This window comes from Aulonocara stuartgranti (assembly GCF_965226115.1).
Source record: "Aulonocara stuartgranti genome assembly, chromosome: 14".
Classification (NCBI taxonomy): Eukaryota; Metazoa; Chordata; class Actinopteri; order Cichliformes; family Cichlidae; genus Aulonocara; species Aulonocara stuartgranti.
This window is the reverse complement of record NC_138950.1, coordinates 14,079,015-14,097,823: the sequence shown is the minus strand read 5'-3', so window position 1 is coordinate 14,097,823 and position 18,809 is coordinate 14,079,015. Positions and strand designations below refer to the sequence as shown.

Genomic DNA, 18,809 nt, shown 5'->3' with positions numbered 1-18,809 from the left:
CCAACAAATGGTGAAAGCTTTTGTTGTACTCTCTCTTGGGGTCTCTGGGCAACTCCTACTGCACTGGTGGATAAGGATCTTGGGTCTCAGGTCTTTTTAGATCAACCACAATTTTTAGATCATTTTTGCTGGACACTTTTCCTGCATCTTGGGAGAGGCTATTGCTCTAAACAGATAAGCTTGTGAGGATAGACATGGTAATGTTCTTAGATAAACTTGCAAGTGCAACATCCATTGTAAGGTCACTCTAAATTGTTGCTTTTATCTATATGATTACATCGACTGAAGAATATATCTGATTGCTGTGGAAGTACACCAGTTTAGTAATACACAAAAGATTTTGTGTGTTCAAAAAAATTTGGTAAGTATATTTTGTTATTGCTTGTTCACATTGAGGTGTACTGTGAACAAGCTTAAAAGAAACTTCAAAACAATCATGTTTAAATGACATAATACAAAATTATCATGAAGCATACTATGGTAAGAAGCCTACTTTGGCTGCTGTTAAGATGCAAACTACAACAGTCACATGCCAAATTAAAAACTATTAAAATTACCCTAAAGGAAACATTTGTGTACACTAACCAGGCACTCTTTTATGTACATCTGTCAACTTCAAATATCTCACCAGCCAATAGTAATGCATGGATAGATTTAAGTATATGCACATGGCATTTGCACATCTGCTAAAGCTAAAACCAAGCATTGCAATGTGGAAGAAAGGTGCACTTTGACCTGCTGGTTGGTGCAAAATGGGCTGGTCTGGAATTTCCAATAAAATTATTTCTAGAGTTTACAGAGTATGGTCTGAAACACAGAAAATATGCAGTTTTCTGGTTTAAAAAAAAAGCCTTGTGGATGTCTTAAGTCAGAGGGACTGACCAGACTGATATGAGTGGAAAAGAAGTCACCAGTAACTCATATAACAACTTTTTTGGATGAATGCATGATATGTCAAACTTGAAACAGATGGGCTACAGCAGCAGAAAATCACACCAGATGACACTCCTGTCAGCTGAGAACAGGAAACATTACACAGGCTCACCTAACTGGACTAAAAAAAATAATAATAATAATATAGTCCGACAGGTCTAGATTTCTCTTGGAGTATTCACATGGCAGGATCAGAAATGTAAATCGGTGTAAATATCATAAAAGCATGGATTAATGCTGCATTGTATCAATGGTTCAGGCTGCTGGTGATAGAATGGTGTGAGGAACATTTTCTTGGCACACTTTGGGCCCCTAAGTACCAACACCCAGCCTACCCGACTATTGTTGGTGGCCATGTCCATCCCTTTATGACCCCAGTTTACTATCTGCTGACAGGCTGCTTACAGCAGGACAAAGTGCAATGTCACAAGCCTCAGATAACTTAATTTTAAGTTCATGAAAAAATTTATTAAAAATTAAAAATTTTATATTATGATCTGTCATTTGAGGAAAATTGCAATATATTGAGTTTCTTGAATAAGTACAAGAAACTGGGCTTTCTTTGTTTTCAATTTGCTAAATACAAATAAATAAATAAGGATGATAAACTTTGATATTTCAAAGATTTGTTGTGATGTTGTATGTGGTAGGTTGTATTATAAAATATTTTTCAATTCAACATTGCTAGTTACAATTAGTTGTCATGGTTATTTTAAAAAATATTCACACATCCAAGCACAAAAAAAATAAAGTGCAAGGCAAAATTGTACCAACATCTCAGAAAAAGCATAAAGACGGCACAAGGTTGGGCTGCAATTAAATAATTTATTCTCTTCAAAAGTTTTAAGGCTATATTTTGATCCAGCACCCTGAAGAAGATTTGATCCTCTGAATCAATTTTGCCTCGAAAACTAAAATAATTTAATCATTAAACTGGAGCTCAGCAGTTCTGCAGACTTTTGTGTTTGCAGATAACAAAACTTAAAGCCTCACTCATCATATACTAGCGTCTCGTTCTTCTCTCTTTCTTGCCTATGATTAATACATTGACCTAGTTTTGCACCACTTCCACACCCTCTCCCACTCCCTGCTCCTCTTCCTTCACTTCATCTGTTTATTGGAAATAGTTAGTGGCCTTGCAGTACCTTCTGAACTCGTGCACATGAAGTAAAATTGGCATATGCTCAGCACACTACTTTGTTCACTGAAGTGAGAGGAGAGCTGATGCAGTTGCATTTATTCACAAGTGTACTAACTGACACGTCATATTTGAATTCAGTAAGACATTCATTCATTTACAGTTTTTCTCAAATGTTAAAACAGAAAAGCCAATCCTGTAACCCAAATGACCAGTAGTCTAAACACATTTACTAAATGTAGCCACCATATTCCAGTACCATAAACACATGTCACATGAAGACACAATTCACAAAACACAACCCTCTGTACTCATAAATCTAAACACATTTTTCCTTGCTAAAACACATGTTGCAAAACAACTCTGCTCATATCCTCAAATGAAAGCCCATGTGATGCAAAATGCTTGCCACAGTCACCAATCTTTGAACACAGGGAACACACCTGGCGTCATTCACTACACACAATGACTCAAAATTGAAGACACTTGTTGCTAATGCTGTACCCACATGTAAAAGCAAGTTCAGAGTGCACAGTATGCTGAAGGTTCCAAACAAACACAATGGATGAAGGCAGAGTCAGGGGAAGAGGAATTTGATGCAGAGGAGGGAGAAGAGCTGGCCCTGGAAGAAGAGGAGCAGGCCAATGAGGAAGAGGAGTTCAAATGAGAGGAGGAAGAGGAGCGACCAACGAGGAAGAGGAGAAGGCCAACATGGGAGAGGAGAAGGTCCAGGAGGGAGAGCAAGACAACCTCGCACCATCATTACGGACGAGATGCGAGCAACAGCTCAGCGACATGATGCCGCACAGTGATTGTGGTGTGTGTGTGGTGTGAATAACGTAAATAAAAAAACTTCACACCCTGTTCATGTTTTCAAGATTACTGTTGTGTGCAATAGATTCTGTTTTTGCATTGAGTTGTGTTACAGTAGTGTACGTACATGCAGGATTTTCTATAGATTTATACTACTCATATGAAACTCACAAATCTAAATGCCTAATCCTCTGCAGAGATCTACGACGATCCGTTACTGTATAGCTTCTAAAATATGCATTGGCAGTTATGAAACAAAGAACCTTCTCACAAATTGAGCATTGTGTTTTCAATTGTTTTGCTGTAGTGTGTAATGCTGTGTATAGTGTTTACAGTTTTGACAGCTTCGAGCTGCTCTCTTGGTGTGGGAGTTTGAGTTTTGCAGTGGGAAGGTGTGGTTGTGTTTATGTAGCTTTAGAGAAGGGTGTTGTGTTTGGACATTGGGGGACCTAGTGGTAACGTTTGTGAAATGTGTTTTAGCATTTGAGAAAAACTGTAAAGCATGCACTGTCAGTCCATCTTCCATTCGTCTAACCACTTTAGACTTATTCTTACTTTGATGAGTATCTTGCCTTGCAGGCTGTGAGGACTGGGTAATGTTTTGCAGTCTCCACTCAGTACATCTCCTATGTCCAGTTTGTCTGCAAAGATTTCTCGCAGGTACTGTGCAATCTTCTTTTGCTGCTGGATGCTACAGTGGTTCTCTATGGAGAGAATCACTGGATACCTTTAAAAAAAAGAACAAGACACATACTCAGCTTTCTTTAAGTTACATAAACGCTGTCCACACTCTCAAAATGTGCCTTAAACGAAATCAATGGACTGAAGTGAGATGGATCTGCTGACATGATCATAAATCACATTTCAAACTGTGCTCCCATTTCTCACCTCAATTCAACAGAGCAAAGAGGAGGTAAATCATAAAAATACAGCTGCACCTCTGTGGCATGGCATGGTGTATGCGAGTCAGTGGGCTGTGTGTGTGTGTGTTTTCATTTAGAAAAGGTGAAATGACTTGTGGCCACACAGCAGTACAGCTCAAATGTCAGGTTTGTCAGACTGACAGCTCTCCCTCAGGGGACACAGCCTCGCTTTCACTCCCACCTCTGATCCTTGAAACACACACTTGCATGAACAACACACACAGGGACATGAGCACGCGCGCACACGCACACACAGACACAGACGCAGGCACTAGTTCTCTGCCAAAGAGCTAAAGACAAAAAGAGACAACAGAGAGAGAGTCATTTCATTTCAAACATCTAGCAGCTCCTCCCAGGTGAAACACCGAGGCAGCCCAATGAACTGCGTAATGTGTGCTTGTGCCTGTTTGTGTGTGCGCGCATGTGATGCGGGAGAGCAGAGACTCACTCTCTTTCATTATAGCCTCGGGCCCATTAATCTCATTAACAGGTGGCACTGATGATAAAAAATTTACTGAATATAGAAAGTGAAAATGGCAACAGGAGAGAAAAGAGAGCAATAAAGCACATGACATTGATTTTATTAGTCTGTTCTTGCTGTCATTATTATTATAAACACTTAAGTTAATTAGGATCAGTAATTTTTTCATAATTGGCACGTTTCACATGACAATACTAAACATTTATTTTATACTAGAGCGCATCATCATGAAATCTTTGTTTTATTTCTTGGGTCATTAATGGCTTAAACTATTGATTTGTACTCAGTACAGGTCCATAGCTTGCTGGATAAAGGCACTTTTATTTATTTATTTATTTATTTCAGTTTTGCTGCTGTACACCACAGTGGAATCAAACAATGAATAAAAATCCATTATCTTTCATAACTGCAGTTGTAGGTGTGTCAGAGGCAGAGTTGTGGACCCAAAAGGACTCACCAACACAGAACCAAACTCAGAAGAAAACAATTAACAGGAACAAAAGGCAAAGTACCCAAGTAAATGGTCACAAACATAAAATAATCTGATCCACTGACAGGATGACAAACAGATGGAAAGAACCACTACCCGCATGGGGAGAGAAGAGAGGGACATGTAAACAATAGCTGTGTCTCAATTCAGGGGCTGCATCCTTCCGAGGACCTGACCTTCGCGGTCTATGTGGGCCTGGTCTTCTGAAGACCAAGAAGGCCGGAAGTGCGAGGCTGTGAAATGGGACGGTCTAGCCTTCAGATTTGCGTCACCGCTGTCTCGGTGGAGTTTAATAAACTCAACCGTCTGCTCCTTGCTATGTAAACTATAACAGGATATTGGAGTAAATTCTCGACCATCTCACACTTCTGTTTAATCAGTCTTCTGTTTGATGTTTATTTAGCTGTGTGAAAACTATGATTTTAATCTCAGCCAAACGGATTTACTCAGGAACAAATAAAACACTGAAAAAAAGCCAAACAATAACTGTCGGCCACATTTGGAGCAGCCTTCAAATTGGGACAGCCTTCGTTGCGTCGCTATGACGTAATTGGCCTTCAAATGCGGCCTCAGAAGGATGCAGCCCCTGAATTGAGAAAAAAAAATACTAAACATAGCAAAAATACAACAACAAACAGAAACTAAACCTTAGAATATTAAATGAATCGGAATTAAACAGGTCCAATTACATAAACACTGGATCACCCAGTGCCATGACATTACCTGTTTAAGAATTACTTACAGAAGCTCAAAAAGTAACTAAAACAAAATTAAACAATTTCAGGGTGGTTTTAACAGTTAGAGGAAAATCCTGGAGATAATTCATTTATGTACATTATTTTTTTTGGGGGGGGGGGGGGGGATTTTCAAATATGGGGCCTAAAGAGATGGTAGTGCAAGAGGTTAAAAAAATGCAATGCAAAGTGCAAAGGGCAGCAAAAACTTCAGGAGTGGCCAAATAAACAATCTAGTACATTCATGAAAAACGAATGGACTGACCAGCTCAGAACCATAAGAAAAACCACAGAAAAAACGTAAGTGGATAATCATGGTATTATTTCCATCGTTAAGAAAAACAACATCCCAACATCTAATTGAATAAATGATACATCTACCTCAGGCGGGCAGACATGTTCTGATGTGTAGGGGCTATACTCTTTGCTCAGAGTACGCAAAATGCTGCAAAACTGATCAGACGGTGTTTAACAATGCAAACGGATAATGACCCATTATTACAAATATTTGATCCAGCTAGGTAGCATAGTAGTTAAACAGGTCTATAGAACATGTATCATGAATTTTAAAGGTTTAAAGTAGACAGTTACAGGCAAACTCTGAATAGGACATGCCGTCAATCTGTTCCCTTTAAACTTAAAATAGCTGTATATTTCTGCCAACAATGTCTCAAAAATGAACAAAGTTAAGTTGAAAATAAGTTAAAGAACAGGCATACAACTTTTAATTAACTTTACCAAACATTTCAACATGCTGCCAAATGTAGTCACACTTTTTGTTTACTTACAGAAACTGAGGGTACTCCAATATCGTCTTTATTAGAAACAGATAAATGGTTTTATAACACAATCGCTGCCATCACAAGAAGCTGCAATACTGGATGTCAAATTGAGCCAATGTGGCAGCAGGAAGCTGCATCATTCAACACTTTGTTTGGGTAATGTTGGACCTGACAGAGACAAACCGTGGCTCCTCGGGGAGCTAGAGGAAGTGCTGCTAAACAGATGGCTGGGTAATAGGTGCTATTCAGTGCCAGGAATCACAGTGTTCTCTAATTATCTACTTTCTGCAACTTCGTATTTAAACATTTCTGGGGAAACCTTCATTGTAATCACCAATATTTCGTTATAACAGTGTGAAAAACAGAAATTATGTTTATATCATGTTAGTGAGTAAACTGAAGGATAAATAAGCCAAACATAATTTCCATTTAGTATTCAAAGCTGTTTTCTCCCCCACTAAAATAATGGGATAATAGGTAGTGATGTGTCGGTCACGAACAAAACGGCTCTTAGAGCCGGATCTTTGACGTGAACGACGCGAGCCGGCTCCTTATCGCGAGCCGTGGGGGTTTTTTTTTCTTTCTCTCACCCTCTCTTGCACTTTGTTTCTGCTTCAGTCAGCATGCGAGCCTTGTGCTTTACGCTGGGGTGAGGGGGGAGGGGCGGTAGTTACACTCAGTAGCACAGGAACAGAGCAGGAGGGAAAGAGAGAGAAAGAGCCAGGGACAACAACGTCACATTAGAAAGGTATAGTGATCATCCACAACTATTTTCAGTTGCGGATGATAAAGGATTCAGAAAGTTTATTCGTGCAGGCCTATATGACAGAGAATATGCATGTTCTTTTTGTTTTCATATTATAATTTACATTTAACTGTGTTGTGGTTTGCAGTGTTTTGTGTTGTTTCACTTTAAGTTTGTAAAAGGAAAAAGCTGAAAATTTTAAATAGTTAAAAGTTGAAATGTGAATAGTTGGTTTTTGTATTATATGATTTATTTATTACATTTTATGTGGCGTGAATAAATAAAAGTATATTTACGGTGGCCCTTAGAGACAAAACACGTACAAACTCTGAAGCACATAAAAACTCAAAACACGTACAAAAGACAACAGAAGTGCTCCAGGATGCTAAAGCAGTGTTGAACTTTTGTTACCTAGTGGTAACAAAAAATTATTTGAATATATAGGAGTGCTTGTGTATAAATACACAAACATACACATATGCTTTCAACTGTGTAATTTAAGTGATCTAGGTAGCTCTGTTTTGGAAGTTCAGTTCATGCTAGAAATGTGTTTTGGAGTTTGTACGTGCTTTGTCTCTAGGGGCCACCATATATATTTATATATAAACATATATAAATAAAACCACTTTTTTTACATTACTAATTCCTTTTGTGCATAATTTTATATTATTGTTAATAATAAATTAGTGAAGCAACAAAACAACCTGAAGAGCCGGTTCGGAGCCGAAAGAGTCGGCTCTTTTTAGTGAGCCGAATCAAAAGAGCCGGTTCTCTAAAAAGAGCCGGAAATCCCATCACTAATAATAGGATAATGGAAGTGTCTAGTGTCCATTAAACATTCACAAACACTCTGTCTCTCTCCTCCAGACACACACATTAAAAAACACACACACATAAACACAGAGAAGTTTTGACTCACTGGTTATTTATGAAGGCATATTTATTGATGGTCTCTATGACAGACTTGAATGGGATCTTTGAGGTCAGAGTGTAGCCATGCTGGACCATCGGCTCTCCTTCAGGACCATCCCAACAGTCCACTGTAGGAGAAGAAGGAGCAATGATTCATAAATACTGAAACTATTTATATACAGTTCTCTCCTCGGAAGAAAATACAGCAACACAATGCTACTGCTGTGAGTTTTTAGTCTGTTATCGCTGTTCAACTTTCCATATGGGAAACACAAAATGTATTTGAATAACCTTTGATTTCACAGCTCTTTTGCATGTTTTTAAATGTTATGACCAGTTGGGATATTACAGGTTGTAAGATTGTGTTTTATGTTGAGGTGAAGCTCTTTTGTCCCCAAAAGGATCCATGCAGTGAGAAAAAACACACACAAACAACATAATTTAGTACATGCTGAAATCAAGATCATTTTTTACTATTATGAGCCACCAAACATTTTTGTCTAATTACGGTACTACATTTTCACTGCAGACATACTGATTAGTTACAATATGAAAGGCTCAGGTGTTACTAGTTACATTAATGAGGGTACTGTTCTACAGCATGAACCATTAAGCAGTAGACCCAGTGATGTAGTGTAATGGAAGTCATCTATCATCCATTTGAACATTTTTACCTTCCTTTTTCTCACTTTTTCCTACATGCTTAATGTCTTCCGTGCAATGGATCAGATCACACATTTAAATAGAGCTATATCTTTACCTTCTACACAGCGGCAACCAGACTGCAGCACCCAGGCATACATGTCAGTCTTGGAGTGGGAGAGGAGCTGATCTCCAGTCAAGTAGGTGTTATGAGAGGAGGCGATGAAGTAGTTACACAGAGGCTGGTCCATGTCTTGATTTACCTCATGGTGCAATGGGTTGAAAATGTCACACGTTGGACAGCGCATGAAATTTGTGAAACCTGAAAGAAAAATATGAATTTTAATTAACAAAAGAAATTACAGGGGAAAAATAAACATCCATACTGAAACCTTAGTTTCAGTTATGTTTTACAGCTTTTGTGTGAAATAGACTAACCCCCCTTTTTATATATATCTTTCTTTTTCCTAAACTAGTAAAATGTTTTTTTCTTTTTTTGAATAACAATCCATGGGATTATTTCAGAACTTCTACCCACATCTCTTGATCACCAAGTCAGTCTCTACAAAACTACAAATGGATCACAAATAACTCTAAAAACCACAGCGATGTGGTTTCAAGCCACACTGTTAGATATACTTCACATTGTTAACTTTTGGGGGGGTGGTCCAGCATGAAGGGGAGTAAGAAGGAAGAAAGTTTCCTTTCATCCAGCGAGAATGCAAAGAAATGAGACAGGAATACCAAGAGCAAGCGAAAATAAGGAAAAGAAAGGAAGGAAGAAAGGAGAAGCAGAGAGTTAATGTGGGGAAGCAGACTGAGGAGGGGAATTAAAATAAGAAAGAGATTTTAAAAATGTAGCATAAATTTGGTGATTGATCACATGTGCCTGACCATGGGATATTGAGATTAAGTTTAGATTGTAACAACACACTTGGAGGCATGAATATTAACATCTGTTGGAAACACAGTTGTTAAGAGACCAAAAACTGTACAGCACATCTTTTTCTTCATGCCATAGAAAAACATGTACATCCTGTGACTTCTGTTTGGACACCTATGATTCAGAGCTGCAACACGGTAATACCGATCTGGTTGGCCAGACATACAGACAATGGCGGACTTCATGCCTCAGACGACAAGATTAGCCTTACCCCCTTGTCCTCCCACCCCTCATCTACTCTGGCCTCACTGACTTTTCTCTTTTCCACCACCCACATTCTGATTTGCCAATTTTCACACTTTGGCTGTCCTCATCCATCCTCACGCCTTCTCCTCCTTTAAGGTCACCCTTTGAGTACATGGGATGATACTTAAAATGACACTCAGAGATAAAATCAGAACCATTCACGGTCCTCCTTTTATAGTTCCCATCATTTCTTGCTAGCAGTTTATAGAATTTCTATTATGAGGATTGGAATTTACAGCCAATATTAAGAAAAGTTGTTTATGAATGTCAAATATTTTTATGAATTTTAACCTGGAGACATACAAAGGGTAATATAATGTTTCATAATTAATTTTTTTTTTTTAACTGGCCCCTTTGTTACCTCCAAATAACCAAAATGGCATCAACTCTATCAATAGCTGGTCTTGATCTTAAGAGTATGAAAACTAATTGCAAATAAAAGTATAAGCATTGGTGTTGCAAAGTGATGATGTGCCATGACAAACACAGGGAAGGAAAGAGAGAGGCTGACAACGTCCAAGATTTAGAAATGCAAATAGAAAACTCTGAAAGGGAGGATAAAGAAGTTAAAGTTACCTTCAATCCCCATAACGCATTGTTGTTTATTTTCTTCTGACACTTCAAACTTGTCAATGATTTCTGCAACATACTCTGGAGTCACATTGGTCATCTATACAGAAAAAAAGTAACAGAAAATGTGAAAAGACCTATATTTGCAGCATTTGAAAGGCAGTAAATACCCAGTTTCATTTAAGTCTAGAAGGTCAAAGTAGTCAGTGTTACTTCCCATTTTTGTACTAAATTCAGCAGCTCAATTTTAGAAACATATTAACCTGAGTATATTAGGGTGGGAACAAAAAATGGGGCGTGATGAAAAATTACACCATTGAAATGTAAGAGAAGTAAAAACTCTGTAAGAAAAAAGAAAACCTTGAGAAGAAAGAAAAAGAGCATAGAAAAGTCATATAAAACAAGCCAAGTGCTCCCATGACACAAACCAATTTTAGATGCAATACATTGGCTTAGTGGAGCAGATTCCTCTGGGCAGACAGCTTAGGCAAAGGGAGTTAGACACTGGAGCAACAAGGAGAGCGTGAATAGGAATATAATGAATCTCTTTTCTGAGGCCAAATTAAAATTAAGAGAGCTGATTTTTGAGACTCTGGACTTCTCATTATAAAACTGTGATGGATTTTAACATCCTTTGCTGAGAATTCGATTGGCGCACCTTTTGCTCGTTGTGCAGGAAGTTGACCAGTTCTTCAGCTGTCAGGTGGTCCTTCCTATCGCTGTATGCCATCATCAGCAGATACAGGTCCCGTCTCAGAGACATCATCTTGTAGAAGACAGAGAACTCCTCGTATGTGAGAGTGCCCTGTTGATCATCTGTGTCTGCTTCCTGTGATGATGACAGAGTGATATGTCATTGGCGATATGACGATAGCTTGGAAAGCCTATTATTTTCATGCACACTCAAGCTCTGCAGTGTGATTATCAGCACAAGGCTTCGCTGAGACAGAAATTCTGCTCATTGTTTCACAATTAAAACTATTACAATTGAACGTTGTTGTACTCTGTGTCATGTTAAGTTAATCTTCTTCAGTTCTGAATAAATCTACCGTTGGCGCTTGTTCTTCCCAGTGAAGCTGCAGTTCAATGTGACATTTTGTCTGCAGTATGAAAAGTGCCATGAGTTCTTCCCACCTGTTAATTTATATGTTCCTTGATATTTGATCCAAATGATCATAATGCAAGAAGTTGCATATTCCATGTCCTATAACTGAAAAGCTATTATCCTACCAACGTGCAAATAGTCTTAAACTGTGCAGGTGTGCACACGGTAGCTGCATACTGTCTCATCCTTTTACACTCATACAGCACAGGTTCACACTAGCACCAAGCAGACACCATGGACCAGCATTTTTTCTATATATAAACACATTACCACTTTCTCTTTTTTTTCTTCCGAAACTCATATCTCACTAGATGTTTCCAGGGGACATACACAGCTGGGCTCGCTCCTCATTCTATCCTGCCACCACGCTCCACCGGCTCGGTGGGATCCAACATCTCATATTACCTGGATCTCACGGAGGCCCATTCGACACTAAATCTAATAATACTAGCTAATGCCTCCATCGCAATCCCATAATGAGTTCACTGTGAGCATTGGGAACTCGATCATAGACAGAATCTACACACAACGAAAAGGAGAAATCACTGTGATTGACTTGGAATACATGGACAGAAAACAGACAGACTCTGGATATTTTAAGCACCAAAAGCTGTTCAGGTGATGATGTCTCCTGGTGCGTCACTGGAAAAAGATATATTGAGGAAATTTTCTTTCTAATCTAAATGCAGAGACTGAACACTTTCAATTTATTCCATTGTGAGAGGATGAAACATTCTGAGATTCACTGTATCATCTGTGAACTAATGAAAGACTGGAGAAGAGGAGGCTTAAAGGGGTTAATACTGTTCAGATTTTTCATATCAGCAAATTAGATTTATTTTAAAAAATGATGTAATTCTTGGCTTAAATAGGGATTTACCACACAACATGTTCTCATGAAGAGCGATTTAAAAGCTTAAAGGCACTGAAACCATTTCTCAGCCTCTACATCTGAGCAATAGGACCACCAATGATTTCATTAAGTATGGTTTAGCTGAGTTTTTGTTTTTGTTAAATTGAGAGAACAACAACACTTCTCTGATGTAGTCATACCTGAGCAACTTGACAGTTGTGGCCCTAGTTGCCTATTGTGCCAGGACACCTACACAGGCAATCAAGCAGTTGAGTTTTATTTTTTTGATGATGGGATGCAAGAATTAATTAATCGGCCCAGTTAATTAACAAATTGTCAGATTGTTGTAATTACTTCTGATGTCTTTGTGGCTGGATACATTTGTTGGGGAGGGAGTACCATGTGTCATTTATGTTTGTTTTTGTGGTACTTAAAAGTAAGAGCTTTATTTTTAATGCTGTACGTTCCTAAAGTACACAATAATTAACATTAGAAAAGCCTGCGGTATATACAGTCTGTGGCAGGGGGGCTACAAGAGGGTCCAATCCTGCCCACAGAATGGCTTTGAAAAATGTGGAAATTTCAGATGAGGAGGGCATACAATGTGAATGTTTAACTGTATTTACAGTCTCTTTTTTATAAAGATATAAAAATTACTGATCCATTAAAGGTAAATAATAATAAAAAATAATAGAAATTATCTGTGAATTCACATATAATTTATTGCTTTATTTCTGCCTCTGCAATCCCAGTGAACAACAGTAATTAGTTTCCTCGATTTTCTCCAGCTGCATTGCTTTATAGTGTAGAGAAACTAAAACCAAGTTGAAAATGGTGTGTTGAAATTGCAATAATTTTTCTCAGGGCATCTCTTGGGTTGAATGTGTACTTAAACTTATTTAGACAGAATGAAACTGGGCTGTATTTGCCCCATGAAGAAAAATGAGACTGACACTCCTGGTGTCTGCAGCCGGTACATTCCTCACTATCACTACTGTTCTTACATTAAAATGTTCTTTTCCTATAAAATTATCTCATGCATAAGGGCTAAAATACTACTAAATATCTCTAACATATATATTTGAATTACACACAGGCATAATAATTACAACAGCTGAGCTCCTCTAATGTGCTAAAATGGAAAACCTTTATGTTGACCTAAATATTTATATACAGAAAAAATATATAAATTCATTTGGAATGGTTTCATATTCTAACCTGAAACATTTGCTTGACCTTCCTGCGTGGCAGATTGACATTCAGCTTATGAAGAAGTTGGTAGATTTCGTCAATGTTTAGCAGGCCATCTCCGTTCTTATCGGCCTCTTCAAATGTCTGCTTCATCCATGTGAGACACACACACATTAAGGAAAAAGACGTAGGTTTTATGTTTCTATGTTTATAAAAATTGTCAGGATCATTTTTTGCATTTCCACTTGTTTAATAGGAAACACTGACAAACATGGATGAAAAAAGTTTAGGCAAAAATATGCTGATTGCCAGCTTTAATAGTAGAAATAATTTTTTTGACGACGTGCATGAATGCAAAGTTATTTTCTTAAGGAAAACAATTATACTTTGCATTGTGGTGAAGAATTTTATTTTAAAGGATTAAATGTTTCCTTCTGAACTTAAAAAAATATGAATACAAAACTCTTTTCCTTCCTAGAAAACCGATGTTCATGATTTCTCTGTAGCTATTTGTTTAAAGGATATTGATCGTGTGTACGCTGGCGTTTAGCCAAAGAGTCCTCATCACTGATTCCGGCCATCAGGTAGCGAAGACCAGTTATCCAGGTTCTGGCGTCCTCTGCATTTGATGTCACCAGGTCAAGGGACTCCATGTGGTTTCCATGATAAACAGTGAAACAGCAGGCAGGGTCGAAGGTGCCATCCGCATGCCGATGGAAGATGTCCGACTGGCCGCCCTCTGTCACCTTATACAGTGAATCGATGGTGACTGATAGTGAAAAGAAAAGATGGAAAGAAAGGAAAAAAATAATAAATTAAAAAGGCAGCTTTTAGGTATCATTAATAATTGTCTCTCTAGTTAATACTGAATAACAACTCAAATGAAAGGCTGCTGATATGAAACTTTTGAAAAAAAGTAGCTAGTTAGTTGGTATAATAGGTATTATAGTAATAAAAACTAAAGCTTTGGTATAACATTGTTGGTAAAAAAAAAAATATATATATATATATATATATATAGATAGATATAGATATATATCTATATCTATATCTATATATATAGATATAGATATAGATATATTGAAAAGTGATAGAGTTATGCCATCTGTTTACATTTAAGACACAGACATTTATCCCGTGAATGCACATTTGCTCTAAATTAAAGTGTACTATAAAATATTGATGTTTAATCTAAAGAAAAAATGAAAAAAGCAGCACCCAACCACTTTTTTAAAAAAAATCAATAAAAAATTATATGCATTTGGTTCAGTTTAAATTTATTTATATGGAGCCAGTTGTCTCAAGGCAATTTCTATTCCAAGGTAAAGACCCTAAATTATTAAAGAGAAAACCCCAACAATCACACTATTTCAAGTTAGCAAACACTTGGTGACTATAGGACAGAAGAACTCCCCTTTAACATGATAAAATCAGGTGGGGGCTGAGAAGAGAAATAAGGAGAGAATAGTTTTTAAAGACGAATTCTTAAATAAGGTTGAATGGGCTTGAGGGCTGGAAGAGACAGGATGGAAAATTTAAAGTTCATTATTTGCTGACAAATTGAAAAAAAATGGATTAACAAAATTAATTGTCTTTAACTTCAAGAAACAGAAGAACCTACAGAAGCATAATGACAAAAACACAAAGCCAGCAGAACATAAAACAAGGGATAACATGAAAAGAACATGAAAAGCTTTTTGAAAAATCACCATGATTAAAAAGATGCCAGTTCCTTCACACACTGCTTTTATGTGAAATACATAAAGGCAGAGAAAGAACATAAGCTGCTCCTATATGCTGCAGAATATCACAGCCTAATGAGATTTCAGTATAAACCCAGCTAACTATGAGTCTGTGCCTTTGTGAGGAAAGAGAGAGTGCCTGCAGTAAACTATGACCTTTGCTGAATCTAAAATCCACTCAATGCATCACTTCAAGTTGCTGCTTTTTTCCTTATGTCTATAAAATGTTTTGTTAATGACTCTCATCAACGCACAAAGCCCCTTACTCAGAAGAGTAAACATTTTTGTTTTAGCATAATATTTAAATGACTAATTAAAGAATTGATGAGTTTTTCATTAAATTAATTGCCTCTCTACTCATCCTAAAATCAATTTTGTTATGATCCATTCCAAAATTATCCACCATCACACTCTTACCATGTCACTTCCTGTTACATTATCTCATCTCTGAAATCCTGCTACAGTATGACAGAAAGTAACAATATGGCCGCCTTGTTTTGATACTGCTTAGAAACACACACACACACTTTCAAAGAAATATTCATGCAGCTGTTGTGTGTTTCTCTTAATCATGTCAATGGAGAGTATCTAAGAGGCTTATCTAATGTTGACAGTCTACTCACAGACACACACAAACACACACACTGCCATGTACACATTTAAGGACAGGTCCATAGACAGATGTATGCCTCAGTGGGTTGATATAAAATAAAAAAGTGCTAACGATGCTTTGAGGGGGCCGTGAAACATATAACGATAATCCTCTCAGAGCCAGAGCAATGTGGCAAACTCAGATTATTAAACTTCAACAGACATTCCAGGAAAAAGGTTTACTGCTGCAAAAAAAAAAGGAAATGGCCACAATCTGTCAAGCACTTTGAAACATGATATGTGCTAAGAATAAATAAATAAATAAAAGTATTATTAGTGCTATTATTATGTAAGTAGAAATAATCTTATGTTGATAGCTTTTTATAGCTTTAACTGTTGAGTATTGTACTAGAAACAGTACAATGTCTAATAGTGCAACATCTGCGTGATCAGACAATTAGGCATGTAAAGAGCAGAGTGGGGTTTGTAATCTCACTCTCATTTGTTTAGATCTAAACAACAAAAGCGCCTTGTTTCAACCCATAGCAGATTATTTTTTTCTGTATTAAACCAAATCACAATCTTTCCAACAAGTTACACAGGTGTAAATAACAATATATAATACCAATGCCATTATTTTAGGATTTGTTTTTTGTTTTTTCCAAATTCAGCAATTCATATTAATAATCTAATGAATGCTGCAATATTTTTTGGTCTTCTTTAGGCCATTTTAGGAGGCAGCTATGCAGCATAATGATGTCATGATATATCACAGCCAATTCAAGTTTTGGGTATGTAAACATGATGTTACTGTTGTGAAATAAAAATGACACAATGCTTTCCTAGGGTGCTAAAGATGTATAAAAACAAACAGGTCAATTTAGCCTGTTGGTATGCAGTAGCTAGGCAATATTTTGATATCATAATATCTGCATCCATAATATACATAGGAACATTGAGGGGCCTAATATGTACCTTTGTGCAAATTTTGGTCAGCTACTGATTTTTTAAGAGAACTTCACTGAGATAAAAACATTTGTGTGTTATAGTAAGATGCAGCGATCTTAGAATATTACAGTAATGTATGACACAGTACTTTAATAGTAGCACTTTATAGCACAGTCTTGTTGGAGCTAGCGGTGAGCAATATACTCTATGTATCACAAGTTTTTCCACGTACAATGGTTAAAATGGCTTTATTGTAACCACCGAACATAAATTGCACAGGCAATATAAAGCTGTCTGCATGTGATTGACTGAGTTTATTTTTTTCTCCCACACACTGCGAATGCATCATTAATCCACCCCTCCCAACCACTGCGTTCACCATGCGTATTTATATACTACCAGATAAGGAAAAATATGGCAACAGCGTCAATTTCAGACGAGCAAGGGAATGCGACTCGCTGTCGTTTGGATATAACAAGGAGGATGTTGCACAAAATGTGGTAATTTGCAAAACAAGCTGTAAAACTATTGCCGCAAAATGCAGCAGTACCACATATTTATTCCACCAGCTGAAAAGTCATATAATGTAAAATGAAGAATGTTTTAAAGTCCACATTTTCCTCATATATAGAAAATTAAGAAGGACAATCACCTCAGCAACTAAAGGGGCAGGCCAGCAATTTGAGGTGGACTTGAGCAACTAATGGGAAAAATCAGAACATGAAACAGAGAAATTATCTGATTTTTATTAATAGATATATCTCATGCTGCAACTGTAAAATGTCTGCACTCTACTTTGGTCATATGGCAAACTACAAACAGAGTTGGGGTTGATGGATGGGTCCACAAATCACTTGATTTAACACAAAATACTTCTGCTCATTTCTGATTTTTAATCAAAAATATACACTACTTTCAATCGTGAGTATTTCTCACTGTAACAAAAGAGCTTTTTTCAACAAAGAAACCTTTCCCAGAACTTCTCTGGTTGGTCAACTCCTCTCAGCATTTGTTTTCAGTCACTATTTTGCACTCTTGAGTTACAAAAGCAACCATTTGACCAATAGACTAGGTTAAAGCATAGCATGGTTGCCTGTAAAAACTACATTTAAAAAAACACCCAATTTTTTGATATGTCAGGGGATTAGTGTGCTTGACATTTAAGATCCAGTACAAATCTTTGGACCATAGTGGAAATGAGGCCCAAAAAAAAAATCTGTCTGAAGGAGTCTTTTAAGGTCCTCTGTTTTATTTGTTTTTGTGCCTGAGCCTCACAGATGTTTACTCTGAAATCGCATGCACAGACTCAAGGCAGATCACCCATATGGTCACTTAGGTTGAAGGCTTGTACAGTGCTACTTCAACTTAGACAAACTATGAAAAAAAGTTGTAATAAAGAAGATTTTCTCCATTAAATGTATCCACGATGTTTAGAAATTATACCATAATTTGATAGAAAGCCGGACAGAAGGACAGATGCAAAAATAGTTTGTGTATATTATTTTGAATCTGTGTATCGATGCAGAGGAGTGTGTGTGCATGCACGCATACTCACTCTTGGCCTTCTCACTCTTGCGTGAGGGCTTCCAGCGGATGCAGGAACGATGTTCATCCAGGTAGAAGAGCCTTACCAACCCTTTGGATCCAGCCTTCAGCTTTACCATCTGTGTCCCTGACTGCATAACACTCATGCATCGCTCCACTGCAAATAACGAAGACACACAAACACAAACAAGGTTAGCAGAGAACCGTATCAAGACAAAAAAAGGAACAGGTGTTTGGCTTTAACTGTATTTTCTCAGGAAGAAGTGTGGCAAAGTGTCACAGAGTCACACAGTTAGTAGTTGAGCCAGCAGCTGATGTGGGTCAGACACCAAAATGAACAGAGATTCTTCTGTGTAAACACACAGGGCTGCTTTTCTGTTACCCCGCTGACCTCCCCATGAGAGCAGCTCAGAGAAGGAAGAAGTAGAGCGATCTCAGAGAGAGAGACTTGTCTAATGTGTATGTCTCTGTTCTAAGTTTCA

The 18,809-nt window shown here is 37.5% G+C and overlaps 1 protein-coding gene across 5 annotated transcripts in view; it reads right to left on the bottom strand.

Moving 5' to 3' along the window:
- plch1 (phospholipase C, eta 1) overlaps window positions 1-18,809 on the bottom strand; it is a 69,987-nt gene that overhangs the window by 20,712 nt on the left and 30,466 nt on the right. For all 5 annotated transcript variants that reach the window (XM_082503588.1, XM_082503589.1, XM_082503586.1 and 2 more), the window contains 8 exons: window positions 18,338-18,484; window positions 14,027-14,270; window positions 13,529-13,658; window positions 11,011-11,181; window positions 10,359-10,452; window positions 8,712-8,915; window positions 7,959-8,079; window positions 3,440-3,611 (listed from right to left, as the gene is read on the bottom strand). In XM_082503588.1, coding sequence (XP_082359714.1) covers window positions 3,440-3,611; window positions 7,959-8,079; window positions 8,712-8,915; window positions 10,359-10,452; window positions 11,011-11,181; window positions 13,529-13,658; window positions 14,027-14,270; window positions 18,338-18,484 — 1,283 coding nt within the window. The remainder of the gene's footprint in view (window positions 1-3,439; window positions 3,612-7,958; window positions 8,080-8,711; window positions 8,916-10,358; window positions 10,453-11,010; window positions 11,182-13,528; window positions 13,659-14,026; window positions 14,271-18,337; window positions 18,485-18,809) is intronic.